At 40.6% G+C, this 15,584-nt stretch overlaps 1 protein-coding gene across 4 annotated transcripts in view; it reads right to left on the reverse strand.

Moving 5' to 3' along the window:
• SPAST (spastin) overlaps positions 1-1,926 on the reverse strand; it is a 65,872-nt gene extending 63,946 nt beyond the window's left edge. For 2 of the 4 annotated variants that reach the window (XM_058551487.1, XM_058551486.1), the window contains exon 1: positions 1,216-1,926. In XM_058551487.1, coding sequence (XP_058407470.1) covers positions 1,216-1,630 — 415 coding nt within the window. In that variant the 5' untranslated portion in view covers positions 1,631-1,926. The remainder of the gene's footprint in view (positions 1-1,215) is intronic. The other 2 variants (XM_058551489.1, XM_058551488.1) reach the window with 2 other exon arrangements.
• Between the last annotated feature and the right edge of the window lie 13,658 nt (positions 1,927-15,584).

The following is a 15,584-nucleotide window of genomic DNA, read 5'->3' on the forward strand; positions in this document are numbered from 1 at the left end:
AATAGGGTTCAACAAAACTGAAATTCTAGAATAGTTTCTGCAGTGGGTGGTGGAGAGAAACACTACAAATGAACTGCAGATTGCTTTTTTTTTTTAACTAATGGACGATGCAAGTGAGTACCTAATTGAGGTGTGGTAGAAAAGTGTTCTTTGGTAGTTAAAGGGAATAGAAGACCTCAGCATATTGGAGTTAGGGACAAAAGGAGGGATTTTCAAAATGTCATAAGACTCCTTCTAACTTCATTTATAATCTTCCACAAAAAATTTTTCATTAGCAATTAGCCAAGGTTTGGAATGAATGCTTTAATCTTTTGAGCCTCTGTTTGTTCATCTGTAAAATGCTGATACTAACAGTACCTTCACCTCATAGGGTACTTGCCAGGGTTAAAGAGACAACACATGCAAAGCTAAGAGCACAGTGCCTGGTACACAGAAAGACTAAAAAACGTTAACTTAAAAGAAATCTCAAGTATGCAGTATCCTTGCTTTCATTCAGAAATATAAATCTTTGTTTTAAGTTTTATTGTAAAATGACATGTATAAGTTTATCCTAGTCATTCATTTAACATTTCAATTTAGAAACTTAGAGACTACCTTGGAACACTGATGTAGATGAAATCAAATCAACCAGACCCAAAAATTTTATGTGAAAATAGAATTTTACTGAAAAATACTTAGGAGTCATTATATTGATAAAATGACTGTCACGAAACTTAAAAAAAAAATAATGCCGATTCAGCTGCAATCATATGCTGCTGTTCCTTTCAAAATTAAGTCACCACTTGTTCTTTTTGTCTGACACTACAGTACTCTGCTTTCATTAAAAGCCTCTAACAAGGCACAGCTTCTTCGATATCAAAACCTTTGGAAACCTGGCTCAGAGGAAGCCACACACTATTTACAGTGCTAGAAAGGAGCCGTGTGGTCACTCTAGGACAACTGTCACTGTCACCAGCAAGTCTGGGTGTCTCACAGGGACTTGGGTCATGCAGAAGTGTACGGGAAGGCTGGTGTCTGAAACAAAGTCAACTCCTAGGGTGCTCTAAAAGATTTTAACCGAGAATCGCAGAGGACAAGGATCTAACTGCAGGGCAGATCAATTCCGGGGCTGCAGCGCCCGCTCCTGCAGGAAAGGGACGCAGGTGTTGCCCTCCGTCGGCGACCCCACTGCTTTCTCCCCGGCGGCGCCGCCCCCTCCCCCAGCCCCCCAGTTACCTTTCTCGTCCTCATCGATGCGCAGGGCAATGGAGATGTACTCGAAGGCCTGTTTGTGGAAGGCTCGGACGCGTTCGGCCTCCCCGCCCGGCACGGGCGCCGGGGCCGAGGCCGAGGCCGACGCTGGCGTGGCCCGGGAGCTCCTCTTGGCGGCCATGAGGGCGCGGGAGAAGCGCTGGCAGAGCCACACGAAGAGGAGCCCCAGGTGGAAGGCGACCAAACGCAGCAGCGCGAAGCCTACGAACAGCGGGTAGGAGAAGTAGTACAGGTTCCGCTTATGCGGCGAGTCGGGCGGAGGGGCCGGCCTGGGGGCGGGACGGCCGGGGGCCAGGCAGGGGGGCGGAGGCCTGGGAGGCACCGGGCTGCTGGGGCCGCCGGAGCCTTTCTTCTTCCCTCGTCCACCCGGAGAATTCATTCACAGCTCCCACTGCCGCCGCCGCCATAACCTGCCTCCCCGCAGACCGACGGCGACCAAGCGACGGCGGCGGCCACTGGGACGGCGAGGGCCACAGACCCCCGCGCGCCCGCCGGTCCCAGGAGCTTGGCACCTCCACGCGCTGCTCGCCGGCCCCGCCTCTTTCTCCTCGCTAGGCCAAGAGCACAACCCCTTCTCCTCCTCCTGCGGTCGGTGGCTCCTGCCCCTCCCTCTCTCAGTCCTCTCAGCCGCCTGGTAGCTCAGAGCTGCGGCCACGCGCACGCCCTCTCGTATCTTTCTCCGGCGCGCGCGCGCGCCCGGCGCCGTCTTTGTTGACCTGAGATCCTCCTGCGCGTGTGCAGCGCCCGCCAGTGGGTCCTGTCCCCGCAGAACTACAATTCCCAATGTGCAGTTCGGCCGACGTCGTCCCCAGGGACCCGTCGCTCTGCGGGCTTCGCTGCCCCTGGGAGCTCTTTAGCAGGGAAGCTTGGTTATTAATTCACGGAAGGGACAGCCGCGTGTTGGGTTCGCTCGGCTTGTTCGCAGGGGTCCTATCTCACAGTGTCATCGTTTTGTTATATTTCTTTCAGCATTTTCTGCCAATCTTCCGCAAAGGATGATTGATCTGAGTTCCATCACAGAAGTAATGGGTACCAATCTGGGAATTATTGTCTGAGAAGGGAGCAATTGTAGAGATGTACAAACTTAAGGTCACCCAAAACGAAAATGTTAGCTCGATGGAATGTAGTCACGATTCCAGAGATTTAATTAAATTTGTACCTGTTGAGACGTCTAATCTGAAGAATTAATCTGTTTCAATAAGGGAATCCTTGGGTTTTGCACAGTGGTCATCGCATGGTTTACTGAGAAATCCAGACTGGACCTTATTTTTTCCCAACTACTCAACATCCCTTACTTTGGGGAACTACCTACTCACCTCTGCTGCTTGAATTCTAAAGAGCTGCTGATCCTCGCCTCCCAGATCACAGAGGTGGAAATGCTAGGTTAATCATACTCTCCTTGGAACTGGAATCTTGGATGGAGACACACTAGGAGAGAAGATAGTACGAACAGACACCGAACCAAGTGGGCTCGCCTCCTGGTGAGTTAAATAAGACTTTACACCAGTGGAATTGTCTCACAAAGTGTGTTTGCAGCAAATAGGAGGCCATGAGGAATCATTTCCAAAGTCATGGCATCCCCAAACAAAGGCAAGCAGGAACTTTTATTTCCCTTGGGGAATGAATATTCAAAAGGGAGCGGGTATTAGCTTGCACAGGCTCAGTTGGAAAACATGCTTCCGCATACACTGCAGATTACAGTAATGAGGCTTAATCTCCTCCTGAAGAGATCTTCGTATTAAAATTAAGGCAAGGGGCCAGCCCCGTGGCATAGTGGTTAAGTGCAGACCCCGGGCGTGCACCAATGCACCGCTTGTCAGGCCAGGCTGTGGCCGCATCCCACATAAAGTGGAGGAAGATCAGCACAGATGTTAGACCAGGGCCAGTCTTCCTCAGCAATAAGAGGAGGATTGGCATGGATGTTAGCTCAGGGCTGATCTTCCTCACAAAAAAGATAAATAAAATAAAAATAAAATTAAGGCAAGGTCATGGGCATAGCTCTTGTAAGGAGGCTTGGTTAGCTTCAGGGTTGTTGCTGATTGTGTCTCTTTAACATAAAAACAGTTAAATGATTCCAAACCCACCCCTGAGTTCCTCAGGGCACTAGTTGGTGACAGAACTGAGTGCTCTAAAGAGCTGATCTGTCAGTTCATCTTATTTGAGATCACCAGAGTGGCCAGGTTCCTGGACTGGTCACTTGATAATGTAACCTACCTGATAAACTATTCAGTCTATTTCTCTGTTTCTCCCTCTTCCTTTCTCGTTCCCTTCTCTCTCTCTCTCCATCTAACTCTGCCTTTTTTTCTCTCTTCTCTTTCTCTTTTTACTTGGGTTAGCCGTAATTGTTTCTTGTTGCCTAAAACTGAGAAATCCTAAATGATATAAAGTTCCCATTGTTTACAGTGTGAGGTTTACAAATGCTTCTGCCAGCTTCCAAGAATCTCCACATTCTGGCCACAACTTTATTTTTTCCCCACCACTACTTCCCCACAAATACAGGCTACTGCAAAAATGACGTACTCCCTGTTTCTATCCTACTACTCCTCACTCCTTTTCCTGCCTCTGTGCTTCTGCCAGTTTCTCATTCTGAAATGCCCTCTTTGTTACGTCTGATTCATTTCAATTCCTGACTTCTCTCTTTTGAACCCCATAGTACTTTTTTTTTGTTGCTGTGTGAAATCTGTTATACATGTATCATGTAAACAAGATGTATATAACATATGCATAATTGAAAGAAAAAGAATAAAGCAAACAGCATCCAGTTTAAGAATAACTAATGTCACTGGTTTCTTGAAGCACTCTCTGAGCCCCTCCCTAATCTCAATCTCTTTTCTCCCCCTCTGGAGGAAGCCACTATCCTGAATTTTGTACTCATCATTCCTTTGCCTTTCATTTTGGCTTTGCAATGTATGTATGGATCTCTAAACAATATATGGTATAGTTTTGCCTGGTTTTGACCTTATACGAATGTAATCATACAGCATGTGTCACCGACTAATGGCCCCAAGGAACACAAGGAGGTTTCAGAAGCATTTAACTGTTTCTCCAAGTTGTTTTTTTCTTGTTGTTATATTAAGAGATGCAATCACCAACCACCCTGAATGAGACCAAGCCCCACCACAAGAGCACGCCTATGACCTTTGAGTCGTTTTTAATGCTAAGTTCTCTCTGGGAGGAGTTTAGGCCTTATTACCTTTACGTGCAGTGTGTTTGGAAGCATGTATTCCAACTGAGCCTGCGCAAGCAAATAGCCATCTCTCCCTCTTGAGTATTCATTACCCATCTGAAATAAAAGGCCCCTGCTGTCCCCTGCTGGGGAGAACCATGACGCTGGAAATGATTCCACATAGTATCCTATTTGCTGCAAATATACTTTATGTTGTGTGACAACTACTTCTGGTGGAGAGACTGATTTTAACTCACCAGGGAGTGAACTTACTTTGGTTCGATAACACTTGTTTTCTTCTTAATTAGCTTCTTCTGCTCAATATTTAAGTGTTTGAGATTCTTCCTTGTTGATTTGTATAGCTATAGTACATTTATTTTCACTGTTATATAGTATTCCATTATATGAATTTACCACAATTTATTTTACCATTCAACTGGTAAAATGGATATTTAGTTTGGTGCCAGTTTTGTTTTTTTTTTCTTAAGTAACTAACTTTTTAACTTGGCCAAGACATGACCCAATAGTAGAGTGATTCTGGAGTCAGACTGGTTGCATTCAGATTCCTGCTCCACCACTTGCCGAGATCTTGGACTAGTGACAGCTTCCACGTTTATGGTTCAGCTGTCACATCTATTACATAATAACAGAGTAGTAGGCAGTGCCTGGAATGAAGTTGCTGCTTGATATTTGTTGAATGGTTCTCCCACATCTTCACAAATACTGTAATCCAACTAAAATGAACTACTGGCAAGTTTCTGAGCATTTTTACCTCTTTCCCACAATTATCTCAATTCATTCTTCTTTCCCTTAGAATTACTTGTCTTCCTACTTCCACTGTCAAAATCCTTCAAGGCTTAACTCTGATGTTATCTTCTTGATAAATCTTTCCCTTATCACCTCCAGCAGAAATGATCCTGTTTTTAAATTCTTATGACAATGTGGTTGTGTTACTGTATGGTTCTTCTAATATATTGCCTTGTGTGATAGTTATTTAAATACCTTATCAGGGCCGGCCCCGTGGCTTAGCGGTTAAGCGCGCACGCTCCGCTGCTGGCGGCCCGGGTTCGGATCCCGGGCGCGCACCGACGCACTGCTTGTCTGGCCATGGTGAGGCCGTGTCCCACATACAGCAACTAGAAGGATGTGCAGCTATGACATACAACTATCTACTGGGGCTTTGGGGGAAAAAATAAATAAATAAATAAAATTATAAATACTTTATCACCTCCTGATATAGATTATAAACTTATTTCAAGGCAGGGGCCAAACTTGACACATTTTAGCTTGCTTTCTGCACCTAGCCTGATGCCTCACTTATGGTACTCGTTTAATAAACATTAATAATTTGAAAAACAATTCAAACATAGTGATTGTTGTAGATGTCTGTTGCTACGTAATAAACCACTCTCAAACTTACTGGCTTAAGATGACAGTCATTTGGTTACTCATAATTCTATGAGTCAGCAATGTGGGCTGGGTACAGCTGGGTGGTTCTGCTGGCCTTGCCTAGAGTCATTCATGTGGATGCAGTCATCTGATGGCTTGATTGGGGCTGAGTTGCCTAGCTATCCTTACTCACACGTCCAGATGCTGGTGTGGCTATTGACTGGGGTGTGTGTCTCCAGCAAGATATTTCAGCCTTCTTTACACAGCAATCTGGCTTCCAAGAGAGTGAGTGGAAGCTGCAAGGCCTTTTGAAGTCTAAACTGGAAAGCTGCACAAGGTCATTCTGCAGCATTCTGTTGTTGAAGCAAGTCACAAGGTGAACTCCAATGTAAGAGCTGGGAAAATAAATTCTACATCTTGATGGAGGAGTGGCAAAGTCACATTGCAAAGGGGCATGTATATATAGGGATGGAAGGAATTGTTGTGGGCATTGTCAACACAAATAACCAATAACCATTCTATAGATAAGAGAAATAAGGTAAGTTTTACTTGAGCCAGAGTGAGGATTATAACCTGGGAACACCTTAGAAAGCATTCCAGAGAAGAATGGTTTTCAGTACAGTCTTATATCTTTTTAGAACTGAGAACATACATTAAACACACCCAGGATACATTTTTATCCAAGTTTCAAAGGGGTATTTAGTTGCAAATTGGCAGGTCAACATGACCCTGATGTCAGGAAAGGGACTAATCCCGGAGTTACCAATAGGGCTTTACCAATAGGGTGTTACCAATAGGGCTATAAGGCGAAGTATGCATTCTTATCTTAAGAGACTGCATTCTTTACTTTAATAGTTAAAGCAGATGTACAATATATGTTTGATAGGCCATAAGTCAGGCTTCTTTAGTTCAAGCCAAATCAGTTTTGAACCTGAATAGTTAGCCCATATGCCTCAATGTGTGAAAATCTCTTGTCACGACTTCAGGGTCTTAAGGTAAAAATCTAAGCTTCTAAAGAAAATCATTTTTTACATTGTCTGTTTGTATTCTATTAATTATGAAATAAATATATCTCTAGCCCCTGGGACAGGAGTGATCTTTCATTCCTTGGCATCCAGGTGTTGAATTTCTGGCCTCTGGCCTCCACTTGCTAAGTCTCAGCTATCCAGTTGTGCTTAATATTGACTGTGCTATTCTGTAACTTTGTCAAATTTTTTGTATAGTAAAAATATGGGATTAAGAGTCAGAAAGACTGGGGTTGGTATCCTGGTTCTGCCACTTATTAGTTGTGTGATATGGAACAAGTTCTTTAACTAGTTAACTCTTCTGTAAAATGAGTGGAATAAGAATTAAATTAGAAAACGAAAGAGTACATCTAAAACCTCCAGCATAATATCAGCAACGTAAGAGGCCTCAAATAAATTTTGCTTTTGTCTCTTAAACCTGCGATGCCATTCCAGAATTCAGACTCTACTGCGATCTCAATTTTTAGTAGTCTCAATCCACATGTCCTGTCTCTTGGAATTATATCCCAGTCAAATCCATTTTCTGAATTAATATCTTCCTAAATTTTTCTCAAGAAAAATAGTGCCTGGATGTTACCCTGTCCTTATAATCTGCCTGAACTGTGTATCCTAACCTTCTCAGCCATATAATTTACAGTGTGACAGCCTCCCAGGTTTCAGATGGTAAGAACTTGCAGGATGGAATCTGGGCCAGTTTCACCAGGACAAAAAGGAGGAGCTGAGTACTGTGCTAACTAATCCAGGACATTCAGTCACTTTATCACTTTAACCCATTAATTTATTTACAAAGTGACTATCACCAAATAGTGTTTTGGATATTTCAGCTCTACTTTTCTTCTAAAGAATTCCCCAGGGCCTGCCTGGTGGCTTAGCAGTTAAGTGCGCGCGCTCCGCTGCTGCCGGCCGGGGTTCGCATCCCGGGCGCACACCCACGCACCGCTTCTCCGGCCGTGCTGAGGCCGCGTCCCACATACAGCAACTAGAATGAGGTGCAGCTATGACATACAACAATCTACTAGGGCTTTTGGGGGGAAAAAAATAAATAAAATAAAATCTTTAAAAAAAAAAAAAGAATTCCCCAAACCTTCAGCTTGAGAGATGCTGGATTATTTGGAGCAGGGGCCAATGACACATATTAAGGACCTCTTTTATTTTTATTTATTTATTTTTAATTTTTTTTAATTAATTTATTTTTGCCCCCAAAGCCCCAGTAGATAGTTGTATGTCATAGCTGCACATCCTTCTAGTTGCTGTATGTGGGATGCGGCCTCAGCATGGCCGGAGAAACGGTGCGTCAGTGCGCGCCAGGGGTTCTGAACCCCGGGCCGCCAGCAGCAGTGCACGCACACTTAAACCGCTCAGCCACGGGGCCGGCCCCTAAGGACCTCTTTTAAATTAAAAAAATAAAATAAAATAAAATGGCACACCTAGAACCAAGAGAAGAAATGACTGTGAAGAAGGCAGAAAACTTAAAAGAGAGAAACAAATTAAAAGGCATGGTTGGAAGTGAGGGATAGGAGGAGTACAGCAACAATTAGAGGATTATTACCCTATACCTGTGTTAATAAGCAAAAACATAATTGTGGACAAAATCATTTCCCTGTGTTGAGTCCACATTGTGGCACATGTTATTCATTCATTTGTTCAACAAGTAGCTATTAAGCACAGACAACATGCCAGGCAATGAGTAAGGTGCCAGGATTATAGTAGGGAGTAAGATCAAGTTTATAGCCTAATGCAGTGGCCAACAAACTCAAATAGTGACTAGCAACAGTGGTCAGACATATAAGATATATGAGTTCCAAGTGTGGGTGTGGAATTCAAAAATGCATGTATGATGTGCATGATGGAGACCATGAGAAGCTGGAGAGTGGCATCCCCTTATTAAATGGGACAGCTGTTACTCAGCTCCAGCTGATTTTTGCCTTTCAGAAACGTGGCCTACTGTTGTCAGGTTTTTAAAACATTTCAAGAGAAATGAGAATTCTGAATTTTTATGTGAAATCTATTGCTTAGGCAATATTGGCTCAAAATTTAAAAACAAACAGACAAATCAAAAAAACTGAGATGTCAGTATGAGATTCTCTAGTTTACAGAGGATTTGTTACCAGTGAAAGTGTGAATGAGCTCATGTTTTTGAAATAGGTGGTGTAAGAGTAGTAGGTGTAAGAGTAGAAATTGTTACCCAACCTGCTTAACTTGAATTTTAAAGCTATGATGCTGTGGAAGCATAAGCAGAGTCAGTTAATATAGAATTTTAAATGAATACCCTAGAATGGCAGTCTAGGTTATCAGAGGGTGTATTCAATCAACACTCTCAAAGTACTTGGTTATATAAATATAATATTACATTTCTATACTTATGGTAGGCAGAGTGTGTTTACTCTAGCATGAAAAGCAGAATAATGGGGGGCCGGCACCGTGGCATAGTGGTTCAGTGTGTGTGCTCCACTGCTGGTGGCCCGGGTGCGGATCCCAGGCGCACACCGAGGCACCGCTTGTCAGGCCATGCTGTGGAGGCATCCCACATAAAGCTGAGGAGGATGAGCACAGATGTTAGCCCAGGGCCAGTCTTCCTCAGCAAAAAGAGGAGGATTGGCATGGACATTAGCTCAGGGCTGATCTTCCTCACAAAAAAAAAAAAAAAGGCAGAGTAATGGGAACTGTTAGCACTGGGTAGATGTTGGGGCACGTAAAAGGAGTTGTCTGTTTTCAAGGGTGGTTTCTACCAACTGCAGTGGTTTCAGAAAGTCTTCTTTATCCTTGAGACCCTCCTTCCCATCTTGTCAGACAGGCTCAATTCCTATATTCTGGAAGTATACCTCAGTTTCTCCATTTACTCTCTTTGTTAGTGTTTCAGTCTGTATTACGTCCCCTTCGTCCCTCCCAGCTTTGTTTAAATACTTACTCTTTGTTCAATACTGCTCCAAAGATACCTACTTATATTTATCTGAACTCCTTCAGAATTTATGGTCTATATCATTCATCTGAACCTTTAATTAGTTATTATCTTATATTATCATTTAAATGTATCACATATATATGTCTGATCTAGCTAAACTAGAATACAAGTTTATGAGGGCAGGCACTGTAATGTCTATTTATCTTAAAGTCCCTGCAAGTTTAAGATCCCCAAGATGACCTCCAGGTGTGGTGATTTGCTAAGTGCACTCACAGGACTCAGCATATATATAGTCACACTCACAGCTGTGATTTATTACAGCAAAAGGATACAAAGCAAAATCAGCAAAGGGAAAAGGTGCATGGGGTTAAGGCTGGAGGAAACCAGGCACCAGCTTCCAAGAGTCTTCTCTCAGTGGAGTCAACACAGGATGCACTTAATTCCTCCAGTAATGAGTTTTTTTTTTAATAATTTTATTTATTTATTTATTTTTTCCCCCAAAGCCCCAGTAGATAGTTGTATGTCATAGTCGCACATCCTTCTAGTTGCTGTATGTGGGACGCGGCCTCAGCATGGCCAGAGAAGCGGTACGTGGGTGCGCGCCCGGGATCCGAACCCCAGGCCGCCAGCATCAGAGCGCGCACACTTAACCGCTAAGCCACCAGGCTGGCCCAAGTAATGAGTTCTGACAACATGTGTGAAATGTCTACCAGGGACACTCACCAAAAACTCAGTACTTGGGTTTTTATTGGGGCTGATCATGTAGGTAGTCTCTGCCTAACACATACCAAAATTCCAGACTACCAGAAGGAAAGCAGGTGCTTAACATAAACCGTATTGTTTGCGCAAACGGTTTAGGCACAGTGAGCCACTCTCATCATTTAGGGGAAGTTTTATATCAATGTAGGAAACTGTTTATCATTCAAATTCTCAGACACCAGCCATTCTTGCAGACTCAGGCCTGCTGTGTTAACTCTTTTCTGCACACTCCCCACAAATACTTGGGTGAAGGGGAGAATGAACTGGAAGATTTTTCTTTTAATACTATCATACAACCGATTAGACTCATTACTCACGTAAATTTCTTCCCCATTATTGCATGTATTACATATAATTAAAAAACGACATTTTCCAATTAAGGAAATTTATGTGACTATTTTTACCCTTTTAATTTTAAAACAAATTTATGCTTTTGGTAAAAACAAAGTTCCAGTGATGTAAAAGTTTATGTGGCCAGCCTAGTGGCACAGTGGTAAGTTCGTGCATTCTGCTTCGGCAGCCTGGGGTTCACTGGTTCGGATCCTGAGGGCGGACCTACTCACTGCTCATCAAGCCGTGCTGAGGCAGCGTCCCACATAGAAGAAATAGAAGGACCTACAACTAGGATATACAACTATGTACTGGGGCTTTGGGGAGAAAAAAGAAAAAAAGAGGAAGATTGGCAACAGATGTTAGCTCAGGGCCAATCTTCCTAAAAAAAAAAAAAACATATAAAAGTTTGTAAAAAGCGAAGACTTCCCCTCCCCATTTTCCCTCTCCACAGGAAACCACTATTAATAGTTTGTTGTGTCTCTCTCCAGGCTTTTCCCTATACATATACAAATATATATGTGCAAAAATAGAATCTCATTACAGATTTTCCTACAACATGCATTTTTCACATAAAATTATATTGTGAGTCTTTTCATGCCAGCACCTATAGATCTATCTCATTCTTTTCAACAGCTATTGAGATAGTATCTTTCCATTGTATTGAGCTATCATAATTTAACCTATTTCCAATCTTTTCCTATTAAAAACTATGATACAATAAGTATCTTTATATCTCTGTACATTTTTGTATTTCTATGGGATAAAATACTAGAAGTAGAATTGCTGTGTGAAAGTGAAAATTCATTTTAGTTTATCCCTTTTATGGTAAGCTCATACTGAGTATGAACTCTTTACATAATATGCGGTAATGAATATTTTTTGGCTATCTACTCAGACTCCATTCCCTTTCTTCCCCCTTCCTGGCCATTCTAAGGTTTTCCCTTGTGGAACCAATCCTTGCCCATTGCATAGCAGTCATGCAATTTAGGTGGGATTAACTACCACCAGGTCACATCCTTGTCATTGTTCAGGGAAGGGAAGAAATTCAGATCTGTGCCAGTCAGCACAGGCATCCACCTAATCAAAATAATTCGTTCAAGTTGGACAGATCAGAGCAAAGTTCAGACTTTTGGTCCATGGGTAGACCTGTGAGAAGTGATGTTTTCTCTCCTTGAATGTGAAAAAGAAAGCCTGTAGCCCTGAGTACTTCCAGCAATTGTGTCTTACTCATGAGAAAATCAGCCTAAGGATAAAGCTGATATATAAAGGAGAGATGAAGGTGAGAAAATCACAGAGAAACAGGATAGGAGCCATGACTAAACCTTACCTGATGCCCACCTTACTACTGGGCTAATCAGTTGTTAGCCAAAAGTCTCCTTTATTATTTAACAAATTTGAGTTGGGATTTCTATTACTGAAAACCCAAAGCATACTAATGAATACACTTGTCTTCTATTTATGCACAGCCAGACGCACAACCTTTGGAATCAGATGGATCTGGGTTGAAATTTCAACTAGCTGTATAATTACTTATGTAACATTGTGTGGCAATTTTTTTGAATCTATCTTATCATCTTATTTCACAGGGATAATCATATTTACCTTGCAAGGGTATTAAAGTATTATGTGATAGAGTAAGTAAATCACTTCACAGGGTACCTGAACATAGTTGGACTTCTATTTTTTTCTGTACTTTCCCATATATGAATACATTATTAATGCATTTTGATAATGATATTATAGAGAAAAACATTTAAAAAAATAATCTTGTATTAAATCAGGTGGCATAACTGTTAATTTCTATTTTACTGCCCAAGTTTGTCTTTAAGAAGAGAAATGGTTTCAACATAAATTAACATGGAATGGCTCTAGGTATCTTAAAATAAAAAAATACCAGTTATATAGTGTACCTATTATGTAATAACCCATGACTTATTTATAAACATAAATTTAAGTTATTTGGATCCTAAAAAGAAAACATAAAGCATAAAATCAACACTTCTAAAAATTGAAAATCATTTAGGAAATTTTAGAAAAAAATCTAAATATAACCTTTTATGAGAAATGGCAGAAATGACTGACAAGTTAGGGATTGGAAATGATAGTAAGATTAGCTTTTTCTTCATTTTTTTATCATTCTCATTGCCGAGATCATGTTGGTATCATAAAAATCAGAGGAACACACTGTATTCATGCCTTTAAAAAGCCCATTTGGTATTTTCCTTGATATACCAACATTTCTGACATGGGCATAGTGGTAAGGGTGCCTGGGCAAGGGGTTTGGTAGTGGAGACAAGGGAGCTATGGGTAGAGTAGTTTTCTTCCTGTATTAGCCACCAAAAGATACTTCCTTGGAAAGAGATTTACCAAATCTAGAATATATATTTCTAGGTCTCCTTGAGATGTGGTTGGTGTCCCTCCCCACAAACTGTGTTCAGAGGGCCCATTTATACTCAATAAATTCTATGTATTTCTCTGCAGACACATTTGTGTGTATGCATGCTGATCATGTTCTTTATTTCTCTGAACACTTTCTTTCCCAGAAATTACTTAAAAAAAAGAATAGAAACGACAACAACAAAAAAGATAGAACATTATTATAATAACAAAGTAGTTAGGTGTAGATGAAATAGAATGTTTCACTAACATTTATATAACTTCACAGTTTACAAAGCACTTTCATCTTTCTTATCTCATTTCATCTTCTCCATGAAGTAAGAATTGTTATCCTAATTTTATATGTGAAAAAACATGGAGTTCAGAAGAGTTAAACCTATTTTCTTAATTCCATATGGCAAACAAATGAAGGAACCAGGTTTTAATATTCCTCTAATCGCAAATCAAGTGTTTCTCTACTACACATACTGTATTATTCCTAAATAGGTAGTGGCTGTCTAATAGGTTAATGTTTTATAAATGGAATTTGCACCAAGTCTGTAGAAGGGGGGGGTCAAGCACAGTTTTTCTTTATTATTCTAGATTCTAGGAATCTAATTCTAGAATCTATAACTACTATCTCCCTAAAACCCCAAGAAAGACAGTAAGTCTAGAGAGTAGTACTTTGGTGCAAGTGCTTCCTTTCCCTATAAATTCACTTCTTTTGAAAAAATATTTATCAAGTATAAGAGACAAACAAATACAAAGATGCATATAATAAGATCTTCACCTTTGAAGAACCCAAAAATCTGTTTAACCATAAACAAAATATAAGACAGAATGAGGTACATCCCAAAATAGAAGGACATCATAGAAGCAGATGAGGAGTCCTGAACAGAGTTTGATACTGGAAGTCCAAAAAGAGTTAATGTTCTTCTCATTCTTTTAATTTATCCCTCTCTAGACAGTACATATTATGTATTGCAAATTTCTGTCATAATCTTGTTTCCCAGAGCCATCCTCTTCAGAATCTTTAATTTCATATCAAAACTCAGCATTCTGCAGTATCTTCAATTAACTTTATACTTCTATTACTTTCTTGCTAATTCATTTACATTATTTCTGTTACTTTTTTCTGCCCATTTCTATGCTGCTACGGCTTCTTCTCTGAATCTTTTCATTAATTGTAAATGTAAAAACTTTAGTGAAGCTTTTTTGTGAAACACACTAATAATTGAGAGGAAACTGGCTGATAGTTAATTGTTCTGTGCTGCTCCCATCAGTAATCATTTTTATATTTTCTTTTTTTGTCTTCAGAAGTGTCAAGTGTATATATTAATACCCAATTTTCACTATGGATCAACTCAACTTAATACATGGTTGTGCACCTATGATGTCCCAGGCACTGTATGAAGTACAAAGACATGTAAGACAAGGTCCCTGCCCTGAAGGAGCTCACATTCTAGCTTCCTACTCTACTAAAACTGTCAGTGCTTAGAAAATGTAAATTAGCAACTCTGTTACTTCCTGGAATTTGGAAATATTTATTGAGTGCCTACTATGTATTGGGAAATGTATGGATATATGATAATACAACAATGCACATAACTATTCTCTTAAGTTTCCCCAATTATTCTCTGGTCTTACTTGATGTTATTTCCCACTCCTGAAAAGCATTTATTCTTAATTTGAGTTAATATACGTCCTAGAAAATTTCTATATCCTGTACATATGCATCCACATCTTTGCATCAGTCTTATATGAAAAATCCTCAAAGTGCCCTATGGTAGCTGCCACGAATCACAATACTAATCAAGTACACATTATAAAATAAAACTTTAAAAATGTACGCACACGCGCTCCGCTGCTGGCGGCCCGGGTTCAGATCCCGGGTGCGCACCAAGCACTGCTTCTCCAGCCATGAGGCCGTGTCCCACATACAGCAACTAGAAGGATGTGCAACTGTGACATACAACTATCTACTGGGGCTTTGGGGGAATAAATAAATAAATAAATAAAATTATAAAACATAAAAAAATAAAAAAAATAAAAACGTACGCACAAGTCTAGCTCCTAAACAAATTTTATTTACTTTAGATCTTTATCCATGCAGTTTTTATAGAGCAGCAAAATGAAATTGTATTTACCTTTTTTTAAAAACAAGTTATAATCACAAATATTTCCGTATTTCTAGAGTCATGACTTTTAATGGCTTATATCCTATCATACCGATATGCCATAATTTACTCTCCAAATATTTGATATTAAGTTTTCAAATTTTCATATTATAAAGTGCAACTACAAAAGGGATTACTGAATCAAAAACAGAAACTTTGTATCATTTATATTTACATTAAAATAAATAGAATTTATCGGAATTAAA

Source organism: Diceros bicornis, chromosome 12, assembly GCF_020826845.1.
Source record: "Diceros bicornis minor isolate mBicDic1 chromosome 12, mDicBic1.mat.cur, whole genome shotgun sequence".
NCBI classification, from domain to species: domain Eukaryota; kingdom Metazoa; phylum Chordata; class Mammalia; order Perissodactyla; family Rhinocerotidae; genus Diceros; species Diceros bicornis.